The sequence below is a fragment of the Enhydra lutris genome, unplaced genomic scaffold, assembly GCF_002288905.1.
Source record: "Enhydra lutris kenyoni isolate GAN:26980312 unplaced genomic scaffold, ASM228890v2 scaffoldscaffold55, whole genome shotgun sequence".
Classification (NCBI taxonomy): domain Eukaryota; kingdom Metazoa; phylum Chordata; class Mammalia; order Carnivora; family Mustelidae; genus Enhydra; species Enhydra lutris.
This window is the reverse complement of record NW_019154139.1, coordinates 7534546-7560410: the sequence shown is the minus strand read 5'-3', so window position 1 is coordinate 7560410 and position 25865 is coordinate 7534546. Positions and strand designations below refer to the sequence as shown.

The 25865-nt window shown below is 44.8% G+C and overlaps 1 protein-coding gene across 1 annotated transcript in view; it reads left to right on the top strand.

Annotated features, from left to right (window-relative positions):
• Positions 1-24666, top strand: part of LOC111157665 (E1A binding protein p300) — an 85932-nt gene extending 61266 nt beyond the window's left edge. Inside the window, exons 20-32 of the mRNA XM_022519281.1 lie at positions 1854-1934; positions 3990-4046; positions 5123-5200; positions 7017-7084; positions 8150-8236; positions 15109-15172; positions 15272-15418; positions 15973-16086; positions 16680-16845; positions 17602-17766; positions 18737-18898; positions 20992-21273; positions 21509-24666. Coding sequence (XP_022374989.1) covers positions 1854-1934; positions 3990-4046; positions 5123-5200; positions 7017-7084; positions 8150-8236; positions 15109-15172; positions 15272-15418; positions 15973-16086; positions 16680-16845; positions 17602-17766; positions 18737-18898; positions 20992-21273; positions 21509-23722 — 3685 coding nt within the window. The 3' untranslated portion in view covers positions 23723-24666. The remainder of the gene's footprint in view (positions 1-1853; positions 1935-3989; positions 4047-5122; positions 5201-7016; positions 7085-8149; positions 8237-15108; positions 15173-15271; positions 15419-15972; positions 16087-16679; positions 16846-17601; positions 17767-18736; positions 18899-20991; positions 21274-21508) is intronic.
• The last annotated feature ends 1199 nt before the right edge of the window (positions 24667-25865 follow it).

Sequence of the window (25865 nt, the reverse complement as noted above, 5' to 3'; positions counted from 1 at the left end):
TCTTGCTTGAAAACAACTGTACAGCACAAGTTCTGGTCTTAGCATTCTGCCTTTGTTTGCAGAATCAGTACAGCAGAAGGTAGCCTTGTGTCAGTTGTGTGGCCCCTTATTTTTAGAAGGCAGGAGCCCAAATCCTCGAGAGGTTAAGCAACTTTGTGAGTTGGTGGCATGGATGGCATTATATCCCAGCTTACCACAGCCTGAGGCTAACTGAGAAAAATTTTTAAATGAATGTCTTTTCTTGTCCATGCAATTGCGCCATCTCCTTCCCAAAAACTACCCAAAAAGCTTGGACCAAAAGTTTTTAGCCAGCTATAGCTTTTGGGAAATGTTTCGGTTTTGTGTGCAGCCTATCACTAAGTTGTACTCAGAGCAAATGAAAACAGGATTTTAGAGTTTTTTCTTTGCCTCTGTTAAGCCAATAAAAAGGAAAATCTCCAAAAAATAGGTCTGCACCAGACTGTAACTTAAAATTTATTTTGAATATGACAGTGGATGGTAGAGTTCTAACAAATTAGGAACCTCTGCCTTATTTTTCTCCTGGCCAAACAATGGCTGTAATCATACAGATGGCATTCATTTATCTATCTTAAGCATGATCTGTCTCCTATTTTCAGTCATTAGCCTACAAATAAAACTTGGGGCTCTGAGACAGTCATAACAAGACCAGGCAGTTAATACTCTTTAATAAAACCAACCCCATGGTGGTGGTTCTTGCTGGACTTGTGTGCTACAGTTGCATTTCTAGCTTTGAAAAAGTCACTTAAACTTTTTGTTTTGTTTACAAAAAGTTAGGTGCACTCTCCTAATGCTTTGTTGTAATCATTAGAATCCATAGTTTTTCACCGTTAATACCTAGGAAAAGTGAATCAAGTTGTTAAAAGCACTTACGCTTAAAAAAAAAAAAAGACAACTTGAATGAAACTTTCCTCATGCTGTAGTCTTGACATCTATGCCATTTTTGGATTTTTTAACATCATTGCGCAGTGTTTGTAATCTTTGTACCTAAGGAACATGTAATCATGCGCCTGTGTGCACCACGGCCTGCCCTTGCCTTTTCAGCTGTCAGTTGGTGGCTGCAATCAGTATTTAAGCACTTGTGCAGAGTTTTCATTGAAAAAAAAAAAATTTTTTTTTTAACTTACGTGGCTTCGTTGGGATCAAAAAAATTTTGTGGGTTTTTTTCAGTCGGGGTTGTTTTTAGGTGATTGCTTCCTGGTTCTGTATCCATAGTGGATTTTTATTTGTTACTTATTTTGTTGTTGGAAATGGGGAGAAGTGTGTGATTGTTATGTTTCAGTAATAGAGCAGCAGTTCTTCTCCTCCAGTACATTTATCCTTCCTCCTTTTGATTATTTTCATCAAGTAGCATTAATTACTAAAATGAAAGAATGTAGGTCTGTGTAAGTGAAACTTTTTTGTTTTATTTGCTGTAATCATTTGCTACTTGTGATCCCATTTGAGATATTTAATGCTAATCTGTGCTTTGCCTTGGCTTTCTGCTTTGTGTTGTCTTGTCTTGCTTTTATGTTTTTTGTTGTCCTGCAATCCCTCATTTCTTCGTTTGTTTTGTGTTTTTTTTTCTCCCTCATGCTTGTCCGTTGTCTGCACTTGGCTTTGATTGCAAAAAACAAAAACAAAACAAAAACAAAAACAAAAACAAAAACAAAACAAAAAAAACAAACTGTGGGGCCCATAAATCTGCATCATTGAATGTCCTTGTCGCCGTTGATGACCTGCTCTCTGCTCCCGTCCCCCTCCTTGGCCTGCTGTGATTGGTGGCTTCGTTGCTTGGCTTGGGCTGTGTTGTGTGAACGGAACAGTTCACCCCAGTATGGCCTTCTTGCCGACAGGTATCATTTCTGTGAGAAGTGTTTCAATGAAATCCAAGGGGAGAGCGTTTCTTTGGGGGATGACCCTTCCCAGCCTCAAACGTAAGTAACTGCATTGTTTTGGAAAGTGCTGTCTTGGTTAGTTGTCAAGTGATTATCCTTAAGCTTCTAGTGGTCTTGGGTTACACTGCCAGTATAGTAGCTGTTCGCCACAGTTGGCTGTTTAAATACAAATTAATTAAAGGAAATAAAAGTTCACATTTCAAATGTTCATAGACATCTGTGGGTAGTGGCTGCCATGTTAGTCAGCAAAGATATAAAACATTTCTGTCACAGCAGAAAGTTTTGTCAACACTGATCTAGGAAATATATCAACACTGGATTGGATGGTCATTTTAGATATTTCTTCTATATGGAAACAGCTTCTCTCCTAAAAATTGAAAGGCTGTAGTGCAAGGGAACTTTGTTATTTAACTCTTTTAAGTTGGAGGGGAATTGAACAGATAACTTCCTTATAGCCTTCTCGTGTTTAGTTATCAGTACTGAAATCATTATAATCGTTGAGCAACATTCATTTCACATTAGGGGTTTAGGCACTTAATTAGAGTAGCCCAGAAGAAAGAGAGTTGGTTGGGCTTTTGCACTCTCACAAGCTCTTATTGTGTGTGGCAAATGCCAGGACAAATTTGGAAACCTAGTTTAAGTTGGCTAATAGCTCTTTGATTGCTAAAATGTAGTTAGACACTGTTTCAGGTGTGTACTACTTTAGGAAGAAAGAACTTTTGGTATACTTTTAATATTCTTCAGTTCCTTCTTTCTGGTTTAACTTGTAATAAACAGAAGCAGTTCAGAATATTTCAAAAAGTGTGGAATTGTTACACTGCTAGTGAAAAATAGGGCTTCTGAGGGAAAACTGGTTAATTTTTCCGAATTAAGTCTTGAAGTTGCACTTTTCTTTCAGTCACCTTTGGACTGCCAATATAGTAGAGTCGGGTGCTAGTCTGGGGAGTAGATCCTGGGTCCCCTTGAACCTTAAGGAGATTTTCTGACCCTTGGCTAAATAAATCAGGCTGACTAGCTCTAAAGTAAGTTACCCTGATGGCAGGAAAGGAAGGCAGCCTTACCATTGGTATGGTTGAGTAGCTTCCCACAAGATCTGAACCTTAGGACCATGAATTTCTTAGACTAAAGAGTATGGAAATCCCCTTCCAATTCTATAGGTCTGTAGTGGGCCTGAGAGTCTGCGTTACTGACAAGCTCCAAGGTCCTTAAATGCTGCTGGTGTTCAGAACACACTTTGAAAAGAAAGGACTTTCGCCCTTTAGATCTAGACCTTATGAAGTAGGAAGGAGTTTAAGTGTGGAGAGAGGTCCTCTTTTCTGTGAGGAGGAATCACTGTAGTCAGTGTTGGGCACCCTGAAGTTTATTCTAGGTAGAGAAGGTTAAGACATTAGTGTCTGTATTTGTGAGGCTATGAGCAGTGTGTTGTGCTAGATTTGGGGATGGGAGGCCATGTGAAAGTTTTAAACAGGTAACAATTAGTAACCTGAAATATGTGTTTTAATATTGAGATTTTTTTTTTATTAATATGTTATTTGACTAGACTGTCCTAAGAAATGAATATTAATTTTAAGTAGGGGTTTAGCTCCTTCCATATACACCATCTTCATAGCTCGGTCTAGGAGCTGTCTATTATTAAAAGCTATAAATGCTGGGGGCACCTGGCTGTCTCAGTCAGGGGAACATGGGACTCTTGACCCTCAGGGTGGTGAGTTCAGGCCCCATGTTGGGTGTAGACATTACTCAAAAACAAAATCTTTTAAAAAGAAAAAAGGTATAAATACCTAATGATTACTAAGAGTAGTAAACAAGGTTTTAAAAAGAACAACAACAAAGTCCTGTGTTTCCAGTTAAGTTGCTGGGTTGTTCATTTCCTCTCAGGGGAAATAGATTTATTATAAAGTCTCCAAAAACATAGGCATTCCTTTATGTAAATGTACATTTTGTGGGAGCCTAGAATGTACCTATTCAGTGTATCCTCAATATCTTAGAAGATTTAAATATCCACTTTTGCAAGATTTGTTCCTTTGGTTAGAATAGTAGTCAGATTGCTCATCTTTATTGCTTTTTCTCATTGTGTCCCTCTTTTCTCCTTAGTACAATAAATAAAGAACAATTTTCCAAGAGAAAAAATGACACACTGGATCCTGAACTGTAAGTGGTGCCTTGAATATTCCCTCTTCCTTTCATTCTCTCTGTTTGCATAGCCAGTACGGTGTGAGGATAAATCTGTACAACATATGTCCAGTACATGTGCTGGAAATTTGGAAGCGTTACAGTTAATATCATTTACATTTCACTAAATCCCCTGAATAGTTTGGGCCCAAGTGAAGCTCCCTCCTACCTCTGTTAAGTGTCATGTGTCCCTTCCCTGCGCATTTTCAGACGTCTTCATACTGCCCTCCTTTGTAGTGAGGCCACCCAGAAAGTACCGAACAGTCCTAGTACTCTGGACGCTCCTAGAATGGATAGAATGGTGTCAGACGTCTTCTTCCTTTTTTTTTTTTTTTTAAATAGATTTTATTTGTCAGAGAGAGAGAGAGCGCACAAGCAAGGAGGGTGGCAGACTGAGGTAGTAGCAGGCTCCCCACTGAGCAAGGAGCCCGATGTGGGACTCGATCCCAGGATTCTGGGATCGTGATCTCAGCTACCCAGGCATCCTCAATGACATCAGACTTCTTTGGAAGTTTAAGCAGTAGTGATCTTTCATTTTTTTACTGCCTACCCACAGTCATATTTAAAATTGTCACATTCAGGGGCACCTTGCCGGCTCGGTAGGTAGAGCATGTGACTCAGGGTTTTAAGTTCAAGCCCCAAGTTGGGTGTAGAAATTACTTAAAAATAAAATTTTTGGTGTGCCTGGGTGTCACAGTTGATTAAGTATCTGACTCTTGGTTTCCGCATAGGTCATCATCTTGGGGTCATGCCGTTGGGCTCCATACTCAGCAGGGAGTCTGCTTAAATTCTGTATCGTGCTAATCCCCCAACCCCTAACCTCCTCCCTGGCACCGTGTGCTCCCTCTCTCTCAGATAAAATTGTCACACTCAGTGACTTAATTGCTTTTGAATTTTGCTCTACCTGTAACACTGAAGAGCTTTTTAAAAACAGATCCATTCTTTGAATGTAATCTTGGCTATCTTAAATTGTCAGGAATAAGGGAAAGTGTTGGAAAGTTTTGATTTAGTTAAAGTTCTGGTTTAATCTCAAATTCTTTGGCTCTTCATTACAGGTTTGTTGAATGTACAGAGTGTGGAAGAAAGATGCATCAGATCTGTGTCCTTCATCATGAAATCATCTGGCCATCTGGGTGAGACATTAGTATTTTTTCTAGAGTTTTTCTTTGTGAACTTTAGCAAGTTTTTATCATTTAATCATTGCAATGATTGTATCATATTTTCAAAGTTACTGTGTGTGATAGTTAAAATTCACTTTTAGGGGCACCTGGGTGGCTCACTCTGTTAAAGCATCTGTTGTCAGCTTAGGTCATGATCCTGGGGTCCTGGGATAGACCCCCATGTCAGGCTCCCGGCTGCTCTTCGGGGTTCTGCTCCTTCTCCCTCTGCTGCTCCCCTTGCTTGTACGCCTTGCATTCTCTCTCTATCTTTCAAATAAATAAATAAAATCTTTTAAAAATTCTGAAGTTCACTTTTAAATCATTAAGCTAGAATCCAAAAATATAGGTCTTTCTCTTAATTTGCATGCCTTGTTTTAATCCATATACAAATAGTCTGGTTTTTAAAATTCTTTTGTAATCATTACACATCAAAACTAAGTATTTTGGGGGCGCCTGGGTAGCTCAGTAGGTTAAAGCCTCTGCCTTCAGCTCGGGTCATGATCCCAGCGTCCTGGGATCGAGCCCCGCATCGGGCTCTCTGCTCGGCAGGGAGCCTGCGTCCCTTCCCCTCTCTCTGCCTGCCTCTCTGCCTGTGATCTCTGTCAGATAAATAAAATCTTTGGAAATAGGAAAAAAAAAAAAACCTAAGTATTTTTGTAAGATTTATCAGAAGAGTTAAGAAATCTCTAGCACCTGGAAACTAGCAAAGAGTTATTAGAAGGAATTAAATTTGCCAGATTTTGAGTGCTGCTTATACTGGCTGGCTACAATAGGAGAATTTTAAGATACAGAGGGTGTCCATGGGGCAGCTCTGTTCTTACCTCTGAGAAAATGTCATGCTGTGAATGGTTTACTAAATGGTGAAATGGGTTAGGATTTGATGTTTTGGAGGGGGTTGGACAGTAAGTTATATGGCTATTGTCTAGTGAAAGAGTTTCATAGAAATGACTACAAACAGATTTCTATAAACAAGCTGTTTTTGGGTCCCAAGTTCTGTTTCTGAATATTCTCCATGTATTTACTTAAGCTGCACATTATCAAAGACTTTGACAACAGTAAATGGATTTTTGTCCATTGTGACACTTTTCTACTACTGTGGGTCTCCGTTCACTCTCCAGGAGGGAGTTGATACCAGCTCTGTTCAAGGTTGGGGGTGTCTGTACATGATCTCAGGGTGCCCGGCTGAAGAGTTGGAAGAGCAAGTGACTCTTGATCTCAGGGTCGAGTTTGAAGCACCCCCCCCACCCCTGTTGTGGGTAGAGATTACTTACATGAATAAATAAATACAAAGTTAAAAAAAGATGGGATCTCTGCACTGTCCTGTGCTAATTGTTGATGCTGGTTTAGGGATCACAGGAAAGAAGTGGCTAATTAACACATTTCTAGAAAATAACATGCAGGGAAAAATCAGTCATTTGATGTATGTATGGCTTGTGTTCAGATATGCCTTTTTAGTGCTCTCCTTAATTTAGAGAGCTGGGTAAGAATAGTTAAAAGGCTTACAGTGATTCTTGCAACTTAAGATCAGTCAATTGGTTAAGGAATACTCTTTTTTACTCTTTTTTTTCCTTAATGCTTTCTAAATGCTCTTTGTATATTGCTTACTTTAAGTCGTTATTATATATTTAGAAATATTTCTCCCAGTTTGTATTTTGAATTTTAGCTTCATATATATATACACACATATATATGTATATATGTATATGGTAGACTTTGTTACTGGTCTATGTTTCTCTAAGTTTAAATGTTTCTCTAAGCTGGGTAAGCAGAGTCTTGGTTTACATTTTAGATTTGTCTGTGATGGCTGCTTAAAGAAATCTGCACGAACCAGGAAAGAAAATAAGTTTTCTGCTAAAAGTAAGTTTAATCTTAGAAGTAAATTCTGGCAATACTTTCCTGAAACATAGTTAAAATAAACTATCCAAGGGGCCAGGCAGCTGGTTCAGTCTGAAGAGCATGTGACTCTTAATCTCTGGGTTGTGAGTTCAAGCCCCACGTTGGGTGTAGAGATAACGTAAAGGATCAGGATTTGAAATGTGCAAGGTGTGTGTGTGGATTTTTTTCCTTAAATTTCTTCATTTTGGGGGCCACATATAGAAATACTGTCCAAAATTGCCATCCCATGCGTGATTGCCTCAATTTGATCCATATAATTAGGGCTTCTTGCAGACCTGTCTTGCTTCAGGGACAAGGGGGAGTGGTAGCCAAAGATTGTTATCGTCCAGTTGAGATTATCACATTATTTGGTATTTGGTTTAACGTTATAGATGCCTTTGCACTTTTTACTGACCTACAGAATGCTTTTTTTCCTATAAAGTTTCTCATAATACCCAACCAATGCCATTTTTAAATATGACAGCCGTTGAGGCAAAGTGCATGTAGGTGTTCTATTTTTTAACATCTGAAATTGGAAAATTTTCCAAATAAAAAGTTGGGTGGAGTGGTGCCTAGGTGGCTCAGTTGGATAAGTGGCTGCCCTTTGGCTCAGGTCATGATCCCAGGGTTCTGGGATTGAGTCCTGCATAGGGCTCCCCAATCAGTGAGGATTCTGCTTCTCCCTCCCTGCTCCCACACTCATACGCCGTCTCTAGTAAACAAAGTAAATATTTTTTTAAAAAGAAGGTGGGTGGAAGACACATTAAATTGACTACCTTGTCTTCTTCGACTGCACATGTACTAAAATTGGAATGATAGAGATTTGCATAGCCCCTATGCAAGGATGGCACACAAGTTCATGAAGTATTCCAGGTTTGTTTGTTTTTTTTTAATTAAAGATTGTTTTCAAATATTAACCACATTGCTTTATTTTAACAAAATCAAGTTATCTTATTTGTGCAGAAATATTTGATATTGAAGCTTAAGTCTTTTAACAGTAATAAATTGGCACCTTGGTTACTCCTGGACTTCTCACTGCATTTCTAGGGCTGCCATCTACCAGGCTTGGCACCTTTCTGGAAAACCGTGTGAATGACTTTCTTAGGAGACAAAACCACCCTGAATCCAGGAGAAGTCACTGTTCGGGTAGTTCATGCTTCTGACAAGACTGTGGAAGTGAAGCCAGGCATGAAAGCAAGGTACCCAGTAACTTCTCCTTTCCTCTTGTGCTTAGTGTCGCTACTGCTGATGATTCTGATCTGAACGAGATGTTTTTCTCTCCAATCTGCATTGTGTAGGTTTGTAGATAGTGGAGAGATGGCAGAATCCTTTCCATACCGAACCAAAGCCCTCTTTGCCTTTGAAGAGATAGATGGCGTCGACTTGTGCTTCTTTGGCATGCATGTTCAAGAGTATGGCTCTGACTGCCCTCCACCCAACCAGAGGTAGGACTTAACACAGCTGGCTTCCAATTTGAGTGGGAGTTTGAAGCATCATGGGCAAGAAACTATTTGATGTGCTTGGTTTGGAACTGGAAATGCACATTCTCACTGCTCAGTACTGCTGTTCTGTGGTCATAGTAATAAGGAAGGGGATAGGAACAGCAGCCTGAAATTGGAAGTGGGGAGCAGACTATTTTTCAGCAAATGTGGCTTAAATCTAGATTGTGGTAAAGCACCTTGCCTGAGAGGTATGTGAAAGAATGTTAGGGTATGTTTAGAGTTTGTTTCCAGAACAAGAATGCTGCCAGAATGCATTTGGATCCATAAATACTAACACACTGTGCTTCGGGCACTACTGGGTACTGGGTCTGTAATAGAGCCATAGGCTCGCAGAACTCCCCTGAACGGTGCACAGTTTGGTCACTTGTCTGAGACTATGTGATGTGCATTATCAACGAGGTCAGAAAAGCACAGGAGAGAGAGAGTGTGTTTTTAGCCACATGAATAAGAATTCCTTATGTGACTTGACTTGGTTTCTTTCTCCCCACTTGATGCAGGAGAGTTTACATATCATACCTCGACAGTGTTCATTTCTTCCGTCCTAAGTGCTTGAGGACCGCAGTCTATCATGAAATTCTAATTGGATATTTAGAATACGTCAAGAAATTAGGGTAAGCATACTGATAAGTGCTGTCTTTAAAAACAGCTTAAACTAATGACCGCTGTGACATAGGTTGAAGCATGGGTGACTTCTTGCTCCCTTTTCTCAGTATTGTCAGTTGGACAGAAATGGCTGTTGTGACCCTAGTCGGACTCATTCCAGATAAGTTCTGTTTCATTCAGTTAAGCTGTTAGGTGCAGTTTGATTAGACGGTTGTTACTCATTTAGGGCCGGAACCAAAAACTAACTAAGATCTGGAGGTACACAAATGAGTCCAATTCCTTACGTTCAAAGAAAACATGTGCTTGAAAATATTCCCACTTCCCCTGGCATGTTCTTCCCTTAACGTTTTGCATTCTCTTGAGCTCTTACCGGAGTGGACCCGCGTAGCTTTGGTTTGGTCTTGTTGGAGGGCTAGCCTCCAATCAGAACTACGCATTGTGAGACCCACTGTAAGTGCTGTTAGGCCTGGTTCTGGCCTAATGCTGGCTTGTACACTTAGTATTGCCTTAATATTATTTCTCTACTGACCCCACCCTACAGCATTTTTTCTGGAATGGGCAGTAAACTTTTCTCTTGAACATTCCCTTTCCGTGTTGTTAGATACACGACAGGGCATATTTGGGCTTGTCCGCCAAGTGAGGGAGATGACTATATCTTCCACTGCCATCCTCCTGACCAGAAGATACCCAAGCCCAAGCGACTGCAGGAGTGGTACAAAAAGATGCTTGACAAGGCCGTGTCTGAGCGAATCGTCCATGACTACAAGGTCAGGAGGACTTGGGGGGCAAGGACTCATCTGTTGCTCTGTAGTCTGCCATTTGACCATCTTAACAGAAATCTTCTGTTTGTTCTTCCTTTTTCAAAGGAAGAAAAGCTCAGTTTTAAAAGAGTCAGATCTACAAATCTCTGTTTTAAAGACGTGATGAAAAACGTATTCTTAATAGCCATTCATGATTAGAGGGCGTCTCATGATAAGAACTTGGACAGATAAGTTTCTTATCTGTTTTTATTCCTGGGGAGAAAGGCAAGAACTGGATGCTTTCCCAGGCAGCAGAGCAGAGCAGCCTGTAGCCAGGCAGTTTCCAGTATTTGTGGTTTGGGTTGTTTTGAACATATTTCTGAGTTGGGGGATGGGGGATGGGCGCAAGGCAGGCATGCCTCACATTGCTCTGCCCGCTGTTATCAGCTGGAGTGAAGGCTGTGGTGTGATTGATCGTGCCTCCCCCTGTGCCACTGGTTCTAGCAGGAAGATGTCCCACTTGTATAAAGGCAGGTAACCTCCCTGTTCTCACAGGCAGAGGAAAGATAGACCCAGAACTACTGACATCAGACCTTGAGTTTTCACTGTTTAGGACTAAATGTCTCCCTGGGCCCTCAATAAAATCTCTGCGGCGTTTCTTTCAGAAGATGTTGCAGTCCTTTGTTTTTTGTGTCCACTAGCCATGACTGCTTCTGAATGATAAATGCGTCTTTTTAAAAAAAAGAAAAACAAATACCTGTTTGTACTGGGGTGTTTTCACAGGATATTTTTAAACAAGCTACTGAAGATCGATTAACAAGTGCAAAGGAGTTGCCTTACTTTGAGGGTGATTTCTGGCCCAACGTTCTGGAAGAGAGCATTAAGGAACTGGAACAGGAGGAAGAAGAGCGAAAGCGAGAGGAAAACACCAGCAATGAGAGCACAGATGTAAGGGCTTTGCATTTTCCTTTCCAGCTTCTGCCTTGATTCGCGGGTATGATCCACGATCAGCCTTCAACTTTTGACTCGATCTTAGAACTCTCAGGTGTGAAAGTTCTTTAAATTGGTCAGGAAATAATTGGCTTAGATAAGTTATTAATGTTCTGTTCCAGTGGTTTTCAACCTCTCTATCATCAGACCCGTGGATTTCTGGCAGTGAAAAACAGAAGGAAGTAAACCTTGAAAAACTGATAGAAAATTAACTCTTCAGAGCAGGGGGCTGGCAAAAGTGCTTTCCGTAAAGATCCAGGTTGAATATTTCGGGCTTCCCCTCCCGCCCCCAACACTCCTTTCTATACGTATAGAGCATTCTGAGCTGTATGAAAACAGGCCTGGGCCAGAGTTTGCCAGTCCCCCAGACAGAATCTGGCTTTGTAGGGAATCATCTGAGGAGCTTTTCCTGGTCAGTTACTTCCCCATAGCTTAGCTACCATGGTCTCTGTTGAGTCTGACCTAATGAAAGTTACTTTTAAGTAGTAGCCTGTTAAACTCATAGCCTTGTAGCTTGAATTCATTGACTGGCTCTTTTCGAGTTTTTTTACAGTAGGCCCATAAAATTCTAGAATGTTCAGTAGGCCACCCTTCCACTCCTTACTCCCTGTTCTCAAATCTGAAATAGGATGGATCGATCTGAGTGGTGTCCAAACTGTGGGGCTCGTTTAATTAAATAGCTAAGGCTACCATTGTCTTATTGAAGGGTCTTAGTGTAGGGAGTCTTTACTGGAAGAAAATTAGCGCACAGACCTTAGTAAACATTAGTATGCTATAAAAGCTTAAAAAAGAGGGTCTGTGTGGAAAGCACTGGTAGAATTAGAATCTCTAGTTTCAAAGAAAAGAAGAACCCATTACCATTAGTATTATTCAGATCACTTCTTAACAAGAATGTTAACATTTTCTTGTCCCCTCTGCTAACCTGCAGGTGACAAAGGGAGACAGCAAAAATGCTAAAAAGAAAAATAATAAGAAAACCAGCAAAAACAAGAGCAGCCTGAGTAGGGGCAACAAGAAGAAGCCGGGCATGCCCAACGTATCCAACGACCTCTCGCAGAAGCTGTATGCCACAATGGAGAAACACAAAGAGGTAAGATATAGCCACTTGTGGGGAAGAAGCAGGGAAGGAGGTCTGAAACACCGCCCCCCGTGGTTAGCATTTAAGAGATGAGCACGGGACCATTTGAAATTCAGAAGGAAGAGGGACGCCTGGGTGGCTCAGTTGGTTAAGCAGCGGCCTTCGGCTCAGGTCATGATCCCAGCGTCCTGGGATCGAGTCCCGCATCGGGCTCCTTGCTCATCGGGGAGCCTGCTTCTCCCTCTGCCTCTGCCAGCCGTTCTGTCTGCGTGTGCTTGCTCTCTCTCCCTCTCTCTCTCTCTCTGACAAATAAATAAATAAAATCTTAAAAAAAAAAAAAAAGAAAAGAAAAAAGAAATTCAGAAGGAAGAAATCATCCGAGGGGTAAGAAGAAAGAAAAGAAGGAAAGTGGGAGCTAAGAACAGGAAGTGATAAGGTTTCCTTATTTCAGTGGTGTCGTATTGTGTCTTGTGCATTAAAAGCATAAGCATAGTTTGTCCAACCCAGTTTGTAATCCTCAGGGTTTCTGAGTTCTGGTGGGTGCCTCAGTTTGATGTTATCAACAATAATTATTAGCTATTTTGAGCAGTATTTCGTGTCATGAGACTCTGGCCTGACAGAGTAGTTGGGAAAGGTCCCTAGAGTGTATTATGATAGGCTTGACTTAAATTGTGCATCTAGTCTTCTGACTTTGTTTAGCCTGAAGCTGTTAGTAGTGGGTATCTATTGGGAATTAAAATCTAAGGTTGTCAGTTTAGCTTAAATTTGGGTATTGTCTTAGCTGGAGGGTAACATACAGTGGAAATAATCAAGAGGATTGTTACTGCAAGGTTAGTCGTAGTAAAGATTTCATAGGGAGTCACCAGGTGGTTTTATTTCTTTGCCTCTATTTTGAGTGAATCGTTAAAGGGATTCCCCACTGGTTAGATCCAGTGCTTTCCCGTGCATCACATTTCAAAATGCTCTTTCTTGCTTTATGAGCCTTTCTTTGAGCCATAATGTTAAACCCAATATTGCGAGGTCAGACACACATCACAGTCCTCCCTTGATGCTTTTCATGGTTGGCATCTGTTCAAGAGGTGTCTCTACTCAGTGTGCTCTTGCCCTGTGTTCTTTTTCTAGAAATGTCTTAATCTCGTTTTACGCAAATATTGCTGCCCACATACAAGTGTCACTGCCAGTTTGCACAGAGTTTCGTCTCTGAGAAACTGGCGGGATGTTGTGGGCAGTGCAGCAGGCGCTCACAGGTTCCTCATCTCTTGAATGAACCTTTGCGTTTTTCAGCTTAGTAAGAACCTTTGCGTTTTTCAGCTTAGTAAGAGTTTCTAGTTACATACAACTAACGCGAGGTCCATGTGCAGTGCCAGCTTCCTGTTGCAGCCTTGACACGAACGGTTGTGGGAGTTAAGAGTGGTTGTGTCTTTTCAAACTTCGATGAACAAGAATTTTCTTGTTTCTGCAGCAAGGACTCAGAAGGTTTTGCTTTTTTCTTTCTCCCCCCCCCCCCCCCAAAATTTCAGACTTACAGAAAGTTGCAGAGTGGGTCCCCCGCTATGCCCCTCACTTAGATTCACCAGTTGTTAACATTTGGCTACACCTTCTTTATCTGCAGTTCAGCAAGCACCTTCTAAGAAAAAAAGACCTCCTCTCCTTGACCACACTGTGGCTTCACACTCAGGAAGTTGCCCCCGGCGCCACTCTCTAATGTCTGGTTGTTAGGCTCCAGTCAAGGATTGTGTGTCCGGTTGAGTTACCATTCTCAGTCCCTGGCTTTCTTGTCATTGGTAACATGGGCGTTTTATTGAAGGTCAAGGCCCAAAGTCGTTTTGTAGAATGTCCCTCAGTTTGGATTTGTCTGACTTGTTTCCTTGTGATTAGATTCAGAGTCGGCCGTGGATTGGATCTTAGAGGGAACCCTTTTGATTTGGAAGGGATTATTAAATAAGAGAATAAGGTGTCCATCTTAGGCCCTCTGTCGTTCTCCATGGCGGAGAGACCAGAGGTTTCGAGCAGCCTTGCAAGCCTCCTTCCTGACTCACCTGTTTGCTGCCATTGACCCAGCGCTGCGCTTACCCCGGAGTCAGACTGCGATGGTCTCTTTCGTAGGTCTTCTTTGTGATCCGTCTCATCGCTGGCCCTGCCGCCAACTCCCTGCCTCCCATTGTTGATCCTGACCCCCTCATCCCCTGCGATCTGATGGATGGGCGGGATGCCTTCCTTACCCTCGCGAGGGACAAGCACCTGGAGTTCTCTTCACTCCGAAGAGCCCAGTGGTCCACCATGTGCATGCTGGTGGAGCTGCACACCCAGAGCCAGGACCGCTTCGTCTACACCTGCAATGAGTGCAAACACCACGTGGAGACGCGCTGGCACTGCACCGTCTGTGAGGTAGGCCCCGGGGGCAGGGGGGAAGGGGGAGGCCTGGGTCCCCGAGACGCAGCAGAACTGATGTTACTACACAGGCCTGTGCTCGGTGCCGGTGGGGAGTCCGAGAGCAGAGCGGGAGGGGCTTGGCCTTGGAGTGGTTCTCTACAAGGCAGCTTTGGGGCCCTAGCAGAACACAGAAAATGTAATTTAATGACTTCCCTCTGGGAGAGTTGACTACACCCATTTTCCCCCCCAGGATTATGATTTGTGTATCACCTGCTATAACACTAAAAACCATGACCACAAAATGGAGAAACTGGGTCTCGGCTTAGACGACGAGAGCAACAGCCAGCAGGCTGCGGCCACCCAGAGCCCGGGAGACTCTCGCCGCCTGAGCATCCAGCGCTGCATCCAGTCCCTGGTGCACGCCTGCCAGTGCCGCAACGCCAACTGCTCGCTGCCGTCCTGCCAGAAGATGAAGCGGGTGGTGCAGCACACCAAGGGCTGCAAGCGCAAGACCAACGGGGGCTGCCCCATCTGCAAGCAGCTCATTGCGCTCTGCTGCTACCACGCCAAGCACTGCCAGGAGAACAAGTGCCCCGTGCCCTTCTGCCTCAACATCAAGCAGAAGCTCCGGCAGCAGCAGCTGCAGCACCGGCTCCAGCAGGCGCAGATGCTCCGCAGGAGGATGGCCAGCATGCAGCGGACCGGGGTGGTGAGGAGAAGTCACTGTTCGGGTAGTTCATGCTTCTGACAAGACTGTGGAAGTGAAGCCAGGCATGAAAGCAAGGTACCCAGTAACTTCTCCTTTCCTCTTGTGCTTAGTGTCGCTACTGCTGATGATTCTGATCTGAACGAGATGTTTTTCTCTCCAATCTGCATTGTGTAGGTTTGTAGATAGTGGAGAGATGGCAGAATCCTTTCCATACCGAACCAAAGCCCTCTTTGCCTTTGAAGAGATAGATGGCGTCGACTTGTGCTTCTTTGGCATGCATGTTCAAGAGTATGGCTCTGACTGCCCTCCACCCAACCAGAGGTAGGACTTAACACAGCTGGCTTCCAATTTGAGTGGGAGTTTGAAGCATCATGGGCAAGAAACTATTTGATGTGCTTGGTTTGGAACTGGAAATGCACATTCTCACTGCTCAGTACTGCTGTTCTGTGGTCATAGTAATAAGGAAGGGGATAGGAACAGCAGCCTGAAATTGGAAGTGGGGAGCAGACTATTTTTCAGCAAATGTGGCTTAAATCTAGATTGTGGTAAAGCACCTTGCCTGAGAGGTATGTGAAAGAATGTTAGGGTATGTTTAGAGTTTGTTTCCAGAACAAGAATGCTGCCAGAATGCATTTGGATCCATAAATACTAACACACTGTGCTTCGGGCACTACTGGGTACTGGGTCTGTAATAGAGCCATAGGCTCGCAGAACTCCCCTGAACGGTGCACAGTTTGGTCACTTGTCTGAGACTATGTGATGTGCATTATCAACGAGGTCAGAAAAGCACAGGAGAGAGAGAGTGTGTTTTTAGCCACATGAATAAGAATTCCTTATGTGACTTGACTTGGTTTCTTTCTCCCCACTTGATGCAGGAGAGTTTACATATCATACCTCGACAGTGTTCATTTCTTCCGTCCTAAGTGCTTGAGGACCGCAGTCTATCATGAAATTCTAATTGGATATTTAGAATACGTCAAGAAATTAGGGTAAGCATACTGATAAGTGCTGTCTTTAAAAACAGCTTAAACTAATGACCGCTGTGACATAGGTTGAAGCATGGGTGACTTCTTGCTCCCTTTTCTCAGTATTGTCAGTTGGACAGAAATGGCTGTTGTGACCCTAGTCGGACTCATTCCAGATAAGTTCTGTTTCATTCAGTTAAGCTGTTAGGTGCAGTTTGATTAGACGGTTGTTACTCATTTAGGGCCGGAACCAAAAACTAACTAAGATCTGGAGGTACACAAATGAGTCCAATTCCTTACGTTCAAAGAAAACATGTGCTTGAAAATATTCCCACTTCCCCTGGCATGTTCTTCCCTTAACGTTTTGCATTCTCTTGAGCTCTTACCGGAGTGGACCCGCGTAGCTTTGGTTTGGTCTTGTTGGAGGGCTAGCCTCCAATCAGAACTACGCATTGTGAGACCCACTGTAAGTGCTGTTAGGCCTGGTTCTGGCCTAATGCTGGCTTGTACACTTAGTATTGCCTTAATATTATTTCTCTACTGACCCCACCCTACAGCATTTTTTCTGGAATGGGCAGTAAACTTTTCTCTTGAACATTCCCTTTCCGTGTTGTTAGATACACGACAGGGCATATTTGGGCTTGTCCGCCAAGTGAGGGAGATGACTATATCTTCCACTGCCATCCTCCTGACCAGAAGATACCCAAGCCCAAGCGACTGCAGGAGTGGTACAAAAAGATGCTTGACAAGGCCGTGTCTGAGCGAATCGTCCATGACTACAAGGTCAGGAGGACTTGGGGGGCAAGGACTCATCTGTTGCTCTGTAGTCTGCCATTTGACCATCTTAACAGAAATCTTCTGTTTGTTCTTCCTTTTTCAAAGGAAGAAAAGCTCAGTTTTAAAAGAGTCAGATCTACAAATCTCTGTTTTAAAGACGTGATGAAAAACGTATTCTTAATAGCCATTCATGATTAGAGGGCGTCTCATGATAAGAACTTGGACAGATAAGTTTCTTATCTGTTTTTATTCCTGGGGAGAAAGGCAAGAACTGGATGCTTTCCCAGGCAGCAGAGCAGAGCAGCCTGTAGCCAGGCAGTTTCCAGTATTTGTGGTTTGGGTTGTTTTGAACATATTTCTGAGTTGGGGGATGGGGGATGGGCGCAAGGCAGGCATGCCTCACATTGCTCTGCCCGCTGTTATCAGCTGGAGTGAAGGCTGTGGTGTGATTGATCGTGCCTCCCCCTGTGCCACTGGTTCTAGCAGGAAGATGTCCCACTTGTATAAAGGCAGGTAACCTCCCTGTTCTCACAGGCAGAGGAAAGATAGACCCAGAACTACTGACATCAGACCTTGAGTTTTCACTGTTTAGGACTAAATGTCTCCCTGGGCCCTCAATAAAATCTCTGCGGCGTTTCTTTCAGAAGATGTTGCAGTCCTTTGTTTTTTGTGTCCACTAGCCATGACTGCTTCTGAATGATAAATGCGTCTTTTTAAAAAAAAGAAAAACAAATACCTGTTTGTACTGGGGTGTTTTCACAGGATATTTTTAAACAAGCTACTGAAGATCGATTAACAAGTGCAAAGGAGTTGCCTTACTTTGAGGGTGATTTCTGGCCCAACGTTCTGGAAGAGAGCATTAAGGAACTGGAACAGGAGGAAGAAGAGCGAAAGCGAGAGGAAAACACCAGCAATGAGAGCACAGATGTAAGGGCTTTGCATTTTCCTTTCCAGCTTCTGCCTTGATTCGCGGGTATGATCCACGATCAGCCTTCAACTTTTGACTCGATCTTAGAACTCTCAGGTGTGAAAGTTCTTTAAATTGGTCAGGAAATAATTGGCTTAGATAAGTTATTAATGTTCTGTTCCAGTGGTTTTCAACCTCTCTATCATCAGACCCGTGGATTTCTGGCAGTGAAAAACAGAAGGAAGTAAACCTTGAAAAACTGATAGAAAATTAACTCTTCAGAGCAGGGGGCTGGCAAAAGTGCTTTCCGTAAAGATCCAGGTTGAATATTTCGGGCTTCCCCTCCCGCCCCCAACACTCCTTTCTATACGTATAGAGCATTCTGAGCTGTATGAAAACAGGCCTGGGCCAGAGTTTGCCAGTCCCCCAGACAGAATCTGGCTTTGTAGGGAATCATCTGAGGAGCTTTTCCTGGTCAGTTACTTCCCCATAGCTTAGCTACCATGGTCTCTGTTGAGTCTGACCTAATGAAAGTTACTTTTAAGTAGTAGCCTGTTAAACTCATAGCCTTGTAGCTTGAATTCATTGACTGGCTCTTTTCGAGTTTTTTTACAGTAGGCCCATAAAATTCTAGAATGTTCAGTAGGCCACCCTTCCACTCCTTACTCCCTGTTCTCAAATCTGAAATAGGATGGATCGATCTGAGTGGTGTCCAAACTGTGGGGCTCGTTTAATTAAATAGCTAAGGCTACCATTGTCTTATTGAAGGGTCTTAGTGTAGGGAGTCTTTACTGGAAGAAAATTAGCGCACAGACCTTAGTAAACATTAGTATGCTATAAAAGCTTAAAAAAGAGGGTCTGTGTGGAAAGCACTGGTAGAATTAGAATCTCTAGTTTCAAAGAAAAGAAGAACCCATTACCATTAGTATTATTCAGATCACTTCTTAACAAGAATGTTAACATTTTCTTGTCCCCTCTGCTAACCTGCAGGTGACAAAGGGAGACAGCAAAAATGCTAAAAAGAAAAATAATAAGAAAACCAGCAAAAACAAGAGCAGCCTGAGTAGGGGCAACAAGAAGAAGCCGGGCATGCCCAACGTATCCAACGACCTCTCGCAGAAGCTGTATGCCACAATGGAGAAACACAAAGAGGTAAGATATAGCCACTTGTGGGGAAGAAGCAGGGAAGGAGGTCTGAAACACCGCCCCCCGTGGTTAGCATTTAAGAGATGAGCACGGGACCATTTGAAATTCAGAAGGAAGAGGGACGCCTGGGTGGCTCAGTTGGTTAAGCAGCGGCCTTCGGCTCAGGTCATGATCCCAGCGTCCTGGGATCGAGTCCCGCATCGGGCTCCTTGCTCATCGGGGAGCCTGCTTCTCCCTCTGCCTCTGCCAGCCGTTCTGTCTGCGTGTGCTTGCTCTCTCTCCCTCTCTCTCTCTCTCTGACAAATAAATAAATAAAATCTTAAAAAAAAAAAAAAAGAAAAGAAAAAAGAAATTCAGAAGGAAGAAATCATCCGAGGGGTAAGAAGAAAGAAAAGAAGGAAAGTGGGAGCTAAGAACAGGAAGTGATAAGGTTTCCTTATTTCAGTGGTGTCGTATTGTGTCTTGTGCATTAAAAGCATAAGCATAGTTTGTCCAACCCAGTTTGTAATCCTCAGGGTTTCTGAGTTCTGGTGGGTGCCTCAGTTTGATGTTATCAACAATAATTATTAGCTATTTTGAGCAGTATTTCGTGTCATGAGACTCTGGCCTGACAGAGTAGTTGGGAAAGGTCCCTAGAGTGTATTATGATAGGCTTGACTTAAATTGTGCATCTAGTCTTCTGACTTTGTTTAGCCTGAAGCTGTTAGTAGTGGGTATCTATTGGGAATTAAAATCTAAGGTTGTCAGTTTAGCTTAAATTTGGGTATTGTCTTAGCTGGAGGGTAACATACAGTGGAAATAATCAAGAGGATTGTTACTGCAAGGTTAGTCGTAGTAAAGATTTCATAGGGAGTCACCAGGTGGTTTTATTTCTTTGCCTCTATTTTGAGTGAATCGTTAAAGGGATTCCCCACTGGTTAGATCCAGTGCTTTCCCGTGCATCACATTTCAAAATGCTCTTTCTTGCTTTATGAGCCTTTCTTTGAGCCATAATGTTAAACCCAATATTGCGAGGTCAGACACACATCACAGTCCTCCCTTGATGCTTTTCATGGTTGGCATCTGTTCAAGAGGTGTCTCTACTCAGTGTGCTCTTGCCCTGTGTTCTTTTTCTAGAAATGTCTTAATCTCGTTTTACGCAAATATTGCTGCCCACATACAAGTGTCACTGCCAGTTTGCACAGAGTTTCGTCTCTGAGAAACTGGCGGGATGTTGTGGGCAGTGCAGCAGGCGCTCACAGGTTCCTCATCTCTTGAATGAACCTTTGCGTTTTTCAGCTTAGTAAGAACCTTTGCGTTTTTCAGCTTAGTAAGAGTTTCTAGTTACATACAACTAACGCGAGGTCCATGTGCAGTGCCAGCTTCCTGTTGCAGCCTTGACACGAACGGTTGTGGGAGTTAAGAGTGGTTGTGTCTTTTCAAACTTCGATGAACAAGAATTTTCTTGTTTCTGCAGCAAGGACTCAGAAGGTTTTGCTTTTTTCTTTCTCCCCCCCCCCCCCCAAAATTTCAGACTTACAGAAAGTTGCAGAGTGGGTCCCCCGCTATGCCCCTCACTTAGATTCACCAGTTGTTAACATTTGGCTACACCTTCTTTATCTGCAGTTCAGCAAGCACCTTCTAAGAAAAAAAGACCTCCTCTCCTTGACCACACTGTGGCTTCACACTCAGGAAGTTGCCCCCGGCGCCACTCTCTAATGTCTGGTTGTTAGGCTCCAGTCAAGGATTGTGTGTCCGGTTGAGTTACCATTCTCAGTCCCTGGCTTTCTTGTCATTGGTAACATGGGCGTTTTATTGAAGGTCAAGGCCCAAAGTCGTTTTGTAGAATGTCCCTCAGTTTGGATTTGTCTGACTTGTTTCCTTGTGATTAGATTCAGAGTCGGCCGTGGATTGGATCTTAGAGGGAACCCTTTTGATTTGGAAGGGATTATTAAATAAGAGAATAAGGTGTCCATCTTAGGCCCTCTGTCGTTCTCCATGGCGGAGAGACCAGAGGTTTCGAGCAGCCTTGCAAGCCTCCTTCCTGACTCACCTGTTTGCTGCCATTGACCCAGCGCTGCGCTTACCCCGGAGTCAGACTGCGATGGTCTCTTTCGTAGGTCTTCTTTGTGATCCGTCTCATCGCTGGCCCTGCCGCCAACTCCCTGCCTCCCATTGTTGATCCTGACCCCCTCATCCCCTGCGATCTGATGGATGGGCGGGATGCCTTCCTTACCCTCGCGAGGGACAAGCACCTGGAGTTCTCTTCACTCCGAAGAGCCCAGTGGTCCACCATGTGCATGCTGGTGGAGCTGCACACCCAGAGCCAGGACCGCTTCGTCTACACCTGCAATGAGTGCAAACACCACGTGGAGACGCGCTGGCACTGCACCGTCTGTGAGGTAGGCCCCGGGGGCAGGGGGGAAGGGGGAGGCCTGGGTCCCCGAGACGCAGCAGAACTGATGTTACTACACAGGCCTGTGCTCGGTGCCGGTGGGGAGTCCGAGAGCAGAGCGGGAGGGGCTTGGCCTTGGAGTGGTTCTCTACAAGGCAGCTTTGGGGCCCTAGCAGAACACAGAAAATGTAATTTAATGACTTCCCTCTGGGAGAGTTGACTACACCCATTTTCCCCCCCAGGATTATGATTTGTGTATCACCTGCTATAACACTAAAAACCATGACCACAAAATGGAGAAACTGGGTCTCGGCTTAGACGACGAGAGCAACAGCCAGCAGGCTGCGGCCACCCAGAGCCCGGGAGACTCTCGCCGCCTGAGCATCCAGCGCTGCATCCAGTCCCTGGTGCACGCCTGCCAGTGCCGCAACGCCAACTGCTCGCTGCCGTCCTGCCAGAAGATGAAGCGGGTGGTGCAGCACACCAAGGGCTGCAAGCGCAAGACCAACGGGGGCTGCCCCATCTGCAAGCAGCTCATTGCGCTCTGCTGCTACCACGCCAAGCACTGCCAGGAGAACAAGTGCCCCGTGCCCTTCTGCCTCAACATCAAGCAGAAGCTCCGGCAGCAGCAGCTGCAGCACCGGCTCCAGCAGGCGCAGATGCTCCGCAGGAGGATGGCCAGCATGCAGCGGACCGGGGTGGTGGGGCAGCAGCAGGGCCTGCCCTCCCCGACTCCTGCCACTCCCACCACGCCCACGGGCCAGCAGCCGGCCACGCCGCAGACGCCGCAGCCCCAGCCTCCCTCCCAGCCTCAGCCCGCCCCTCCCAGCAGCATGCCGCCCTACCTGCCCAGGACTCAGCCTGCTGGCCCTGTCTCCCAGGGTAAGGCGGCGGGCCAGGTGACCCCTCCCACCCCCCCTCAGACTGCTCAGCCACCCCTCCCGGGGCCCCCGCCCGCCGCGGTGGAAATGGCCATGCAGATTCAGAGGGCGGCTGAGACGCAGCGCCAGATGGCCCACGTGCAAATTTTTCAAAGGCCAATCCAGCACCAGATGCCCCAGATGACTCCAATGGCCCCCATGGGTATGAACCCACCCATGACCAGAGGTCCCAGCGGGCATCTGGAGGCAGGGATGGGGCCCGCAGGGATGCAGCAGCAGCCCCAGTGGGTGCAGGGAGGATTGCCTCAGCCCCAGCAGCTACAGCCTGGGATGCCGCGGCCGCCAGCCATGATGTCGGTGGCCCAGCATGGCCAGCCCTTGAATATCGCTCCCCAGCCGGGACTGGGCCAGGTAGGTGTGAGCCCTCTCAAACCAGGCGGCACTGTGTCTCAACAAGCCTTACAAAACCTTTTGCGGACTCTCAGGTCTCCCAGCTCTCCCCTACAGCAGCAACAGGTGCTCAGTATCCTTCACGCCAACCCCCAGCTGCTGGCTGCGTTCATCAAGCAGCGGGCCGCCAAGTACGCCAGCTCGAATCCGCAGCCCCTCCCTGGGCAGCCCGGCCTGCCCCAGGGCCAGCCGGCACTGCAGCCACCCACCCTGCCGGGCCAGCAAGGGGTGCACGCTAATCCAGCCCTGCCCAACATGAACCCCATGCAGGCGGGCGTCCAGAGGGCCGGCCTGCCCCAGCAGCAGCCGCAGCAGCAGCTCCAGCCGCCCATGGGCGGGATGAGCCCCCAGGCTCCGCAGATGAACATGAACCACAGCACCATGCCTTCGCAGTTCCGAGACATCCTGAGGCGGCAGCAGATGATGCAGCAGCAGCAGCAGCAGGGAGCAGGGCCCGGAATCGGCCCCGGGATGGCCAACCATAACCAGTTCCAGCAACCCCAAGGAGTCGGCTACCCCCCGCCGCCGCCACCGCCGCCCCAGCAGCCACAGCCGCCGCGGATGCAGCACCACATGCAGCAGATGCCGCAAGGGAGCATGGGGCAGATGGGCCAGCTCCCGCAGGCCTTGGGGGCAGAGGCCGGAGCCAGCCTGCAGGCGTATCAGCAACGACTCCTCCAGCAGCAGATGGGGTCCCCTGCCCAGCCCAACCCCATGAGCCCCCAGCAGCATATGCTCCCCAGCCAGGCTCAGTCCCCACACCTCCAAGGCCAGCAGATCCCTTCTCTCTCCAATCAAGTGCGTTCTCCCCAGCCTGTCCCTTCTCCTCGGCCACAGTCCCAGCCCCCCCACTCCAGCCCTTCCCCAAGGATGCAGCCTCAGCCTTCACCACACCACGTTTCCCCACAGACCAGTTCTCCACATCCTGGGCTGGTAGCTGCCCAGGCCAACCCCATGGAACAAGGGCATTTTGCCAGCCCGGACCAGAGTTCAATGCTCTCTCAGCTCGCTAGCAATCCAGGCATGGCAAACCTCCATGGTGCAAGCGCCACGGACCTGGGACTCAGCACCGATAACTCAGACTTGAATTCAAACCTCTCACAGAGTACACTAGACATACACTAGAGACACCTTGTAGTATTTTGGGAGCAAAAAAATTATTTTCTCTTAACAAGACTTTTTGTACTGAAAACAATTTTTTTGAATCTTTCTTAGCCTAAAAGACAATTTTCCGTGGAACACATAAGAACTGTGCAGTAGCTGTTTGTGGTTTAAAGCAAACATGCCAGATGAACCTGAGGGATGATAGAATACAAAGAATATATTTTTGTTATGGCTGGTTACCACCGGCCTTTTGTTTCCCTTGTGTGTGTGGTTCAAGTGTGCACTGGGAGGAGGCTGAGGTCTGTGAAGCCAACCACATGCTCCTGCCTTGCACCTCCGATAGGTTTTATTATTTTTTTTAAATTAATGAAAATATGTAATATTAATAGTTATTATTTACTGGTGCAGATGGTTGACATTTTTCCCTATTTTCCTCACTTTATGGAAGAGTTAGAACATTTCTAAAACCAGAGGACAAAAGGGGTTAATGTTACTTTAAAATTACATTCTATATATATATATAAATATATATAAATATATATTAAAATACCAATTTTTTTTCTCTGGGTGCAAAGATGTTCATTCTTTTAAAAATGTTAAAAAAAAAAAAATTTTCACCTTTCCTCCCCTCAAGTCAACTTTTGTGCTCCAGAAAATTTTCTATTCCGTAAGTCTGAGCGTAAAAACTTCAAGTATTAAAATAATTTGTACATGTAGAGAGAAAAATGACTTTTTCAAAATATACAGGGGCAGCTGCCAAAATTGATGTATTATATATTGTGGTTCTGTTTCTTGAAAGAATTTTTTTCGTTATTTTTACATCTAACAAAGGAAAAAATTAAAAAGAGGGTAAGAAACGATTCCAGTGGGATGATTTTAACATACAAAATGTCCCTGGGGTTTCTTCTTTGCTTGCTTTCTTCCTCCTTACCCTGCCCCTACCCCATACACACACATACACACACACACACACGCACACACACACACACACACTTTCTGTAAAACTTGAAAATAGAAAGCAAAAACCCTCAACTGTTGTAAATCATGCAATTAAAGTTGATTACTTATAAATATGAACTTTGGATCACTGTATAGACTGTTAAATTTGATTTCTTATTACCTATTGTTAAATAAACTGTGTGAGACAGACACCTGACCTTGTTTTACTTCTTGCCATCACATCTTTGCCTTAGAATGTATCCAGTTGAGTAAGTGCCTGATACGTGGGATTCAGAGGAAAAAGCAAAAGCACTAGCTTGGAGCCTTCCTAAACTATCACATAAACTGAGTTCACAGATTTTGATAAATTTCTCCAAAGTTCGGGAAAACCCAAGGACCAGCAAAATGTCAGTTTCACCAATTTGACTTGGTATTAATTAGCCAATAACAGCTTTATTTAGGACCTTCTTCCATGGCTCCCAGTGGATGGATGACCTCATGGTCTTCTGATCTCTCTCATCTTGCAGAGATGAGAATGAGCACCTTAGAGGAATCCTGTATCTGCCCAAGTCAGAAGTAACTCCTTGAAACAGCGGTACTGGATGTTACAGCAACAGTATGTTCCTGTCCTATTACACTTTGGTTTTGCTACCTGCCAACTAAGAAGTCAATGGGGGATGAGGTTGTAAGAAAGGAAAATGTGTGCTAATACAACCTGGAAGCCTAAGAGATTACAGCAATGAGTCTTAGTATATTGTGCTAGCTAGAATGAAGAATGAATGAAGAGGTTACTGGTCTCCAACTGAATACTACTAACAGCTTCGGCATCGTTGGACAGGCCTTGTCTTTGTCTTAGAGTGTCACACTATGATAAGTCTACTAAGGGCTAAAGAAAGATCTTCAAATAGCTTAGTCCAACACCTATTTGTTCTATTTTACATTGTCTCAACAAAAATAACCAGTATCTTAACGTGAGGTGAACTTGCACACTAAGCATTAATCAGAGACCGTCCCAGAAAACGTGTCAAGTGCCTACCAGTCTCCGGTCAGTGTCCAGCAGATCTGCTTGGAGCACCTACATCATGTGCCAGGCCAAATGGCACGCAAGGACAGGATGCAGCCCTGCAGGAAGATGGAAGGATGCTTAAGTGAGATAAAGTGTTGATGTATGTATAAGCAAGGAACAGATGGGAGTCAGGGGAACCTACTGATGGGGAATTGGGTA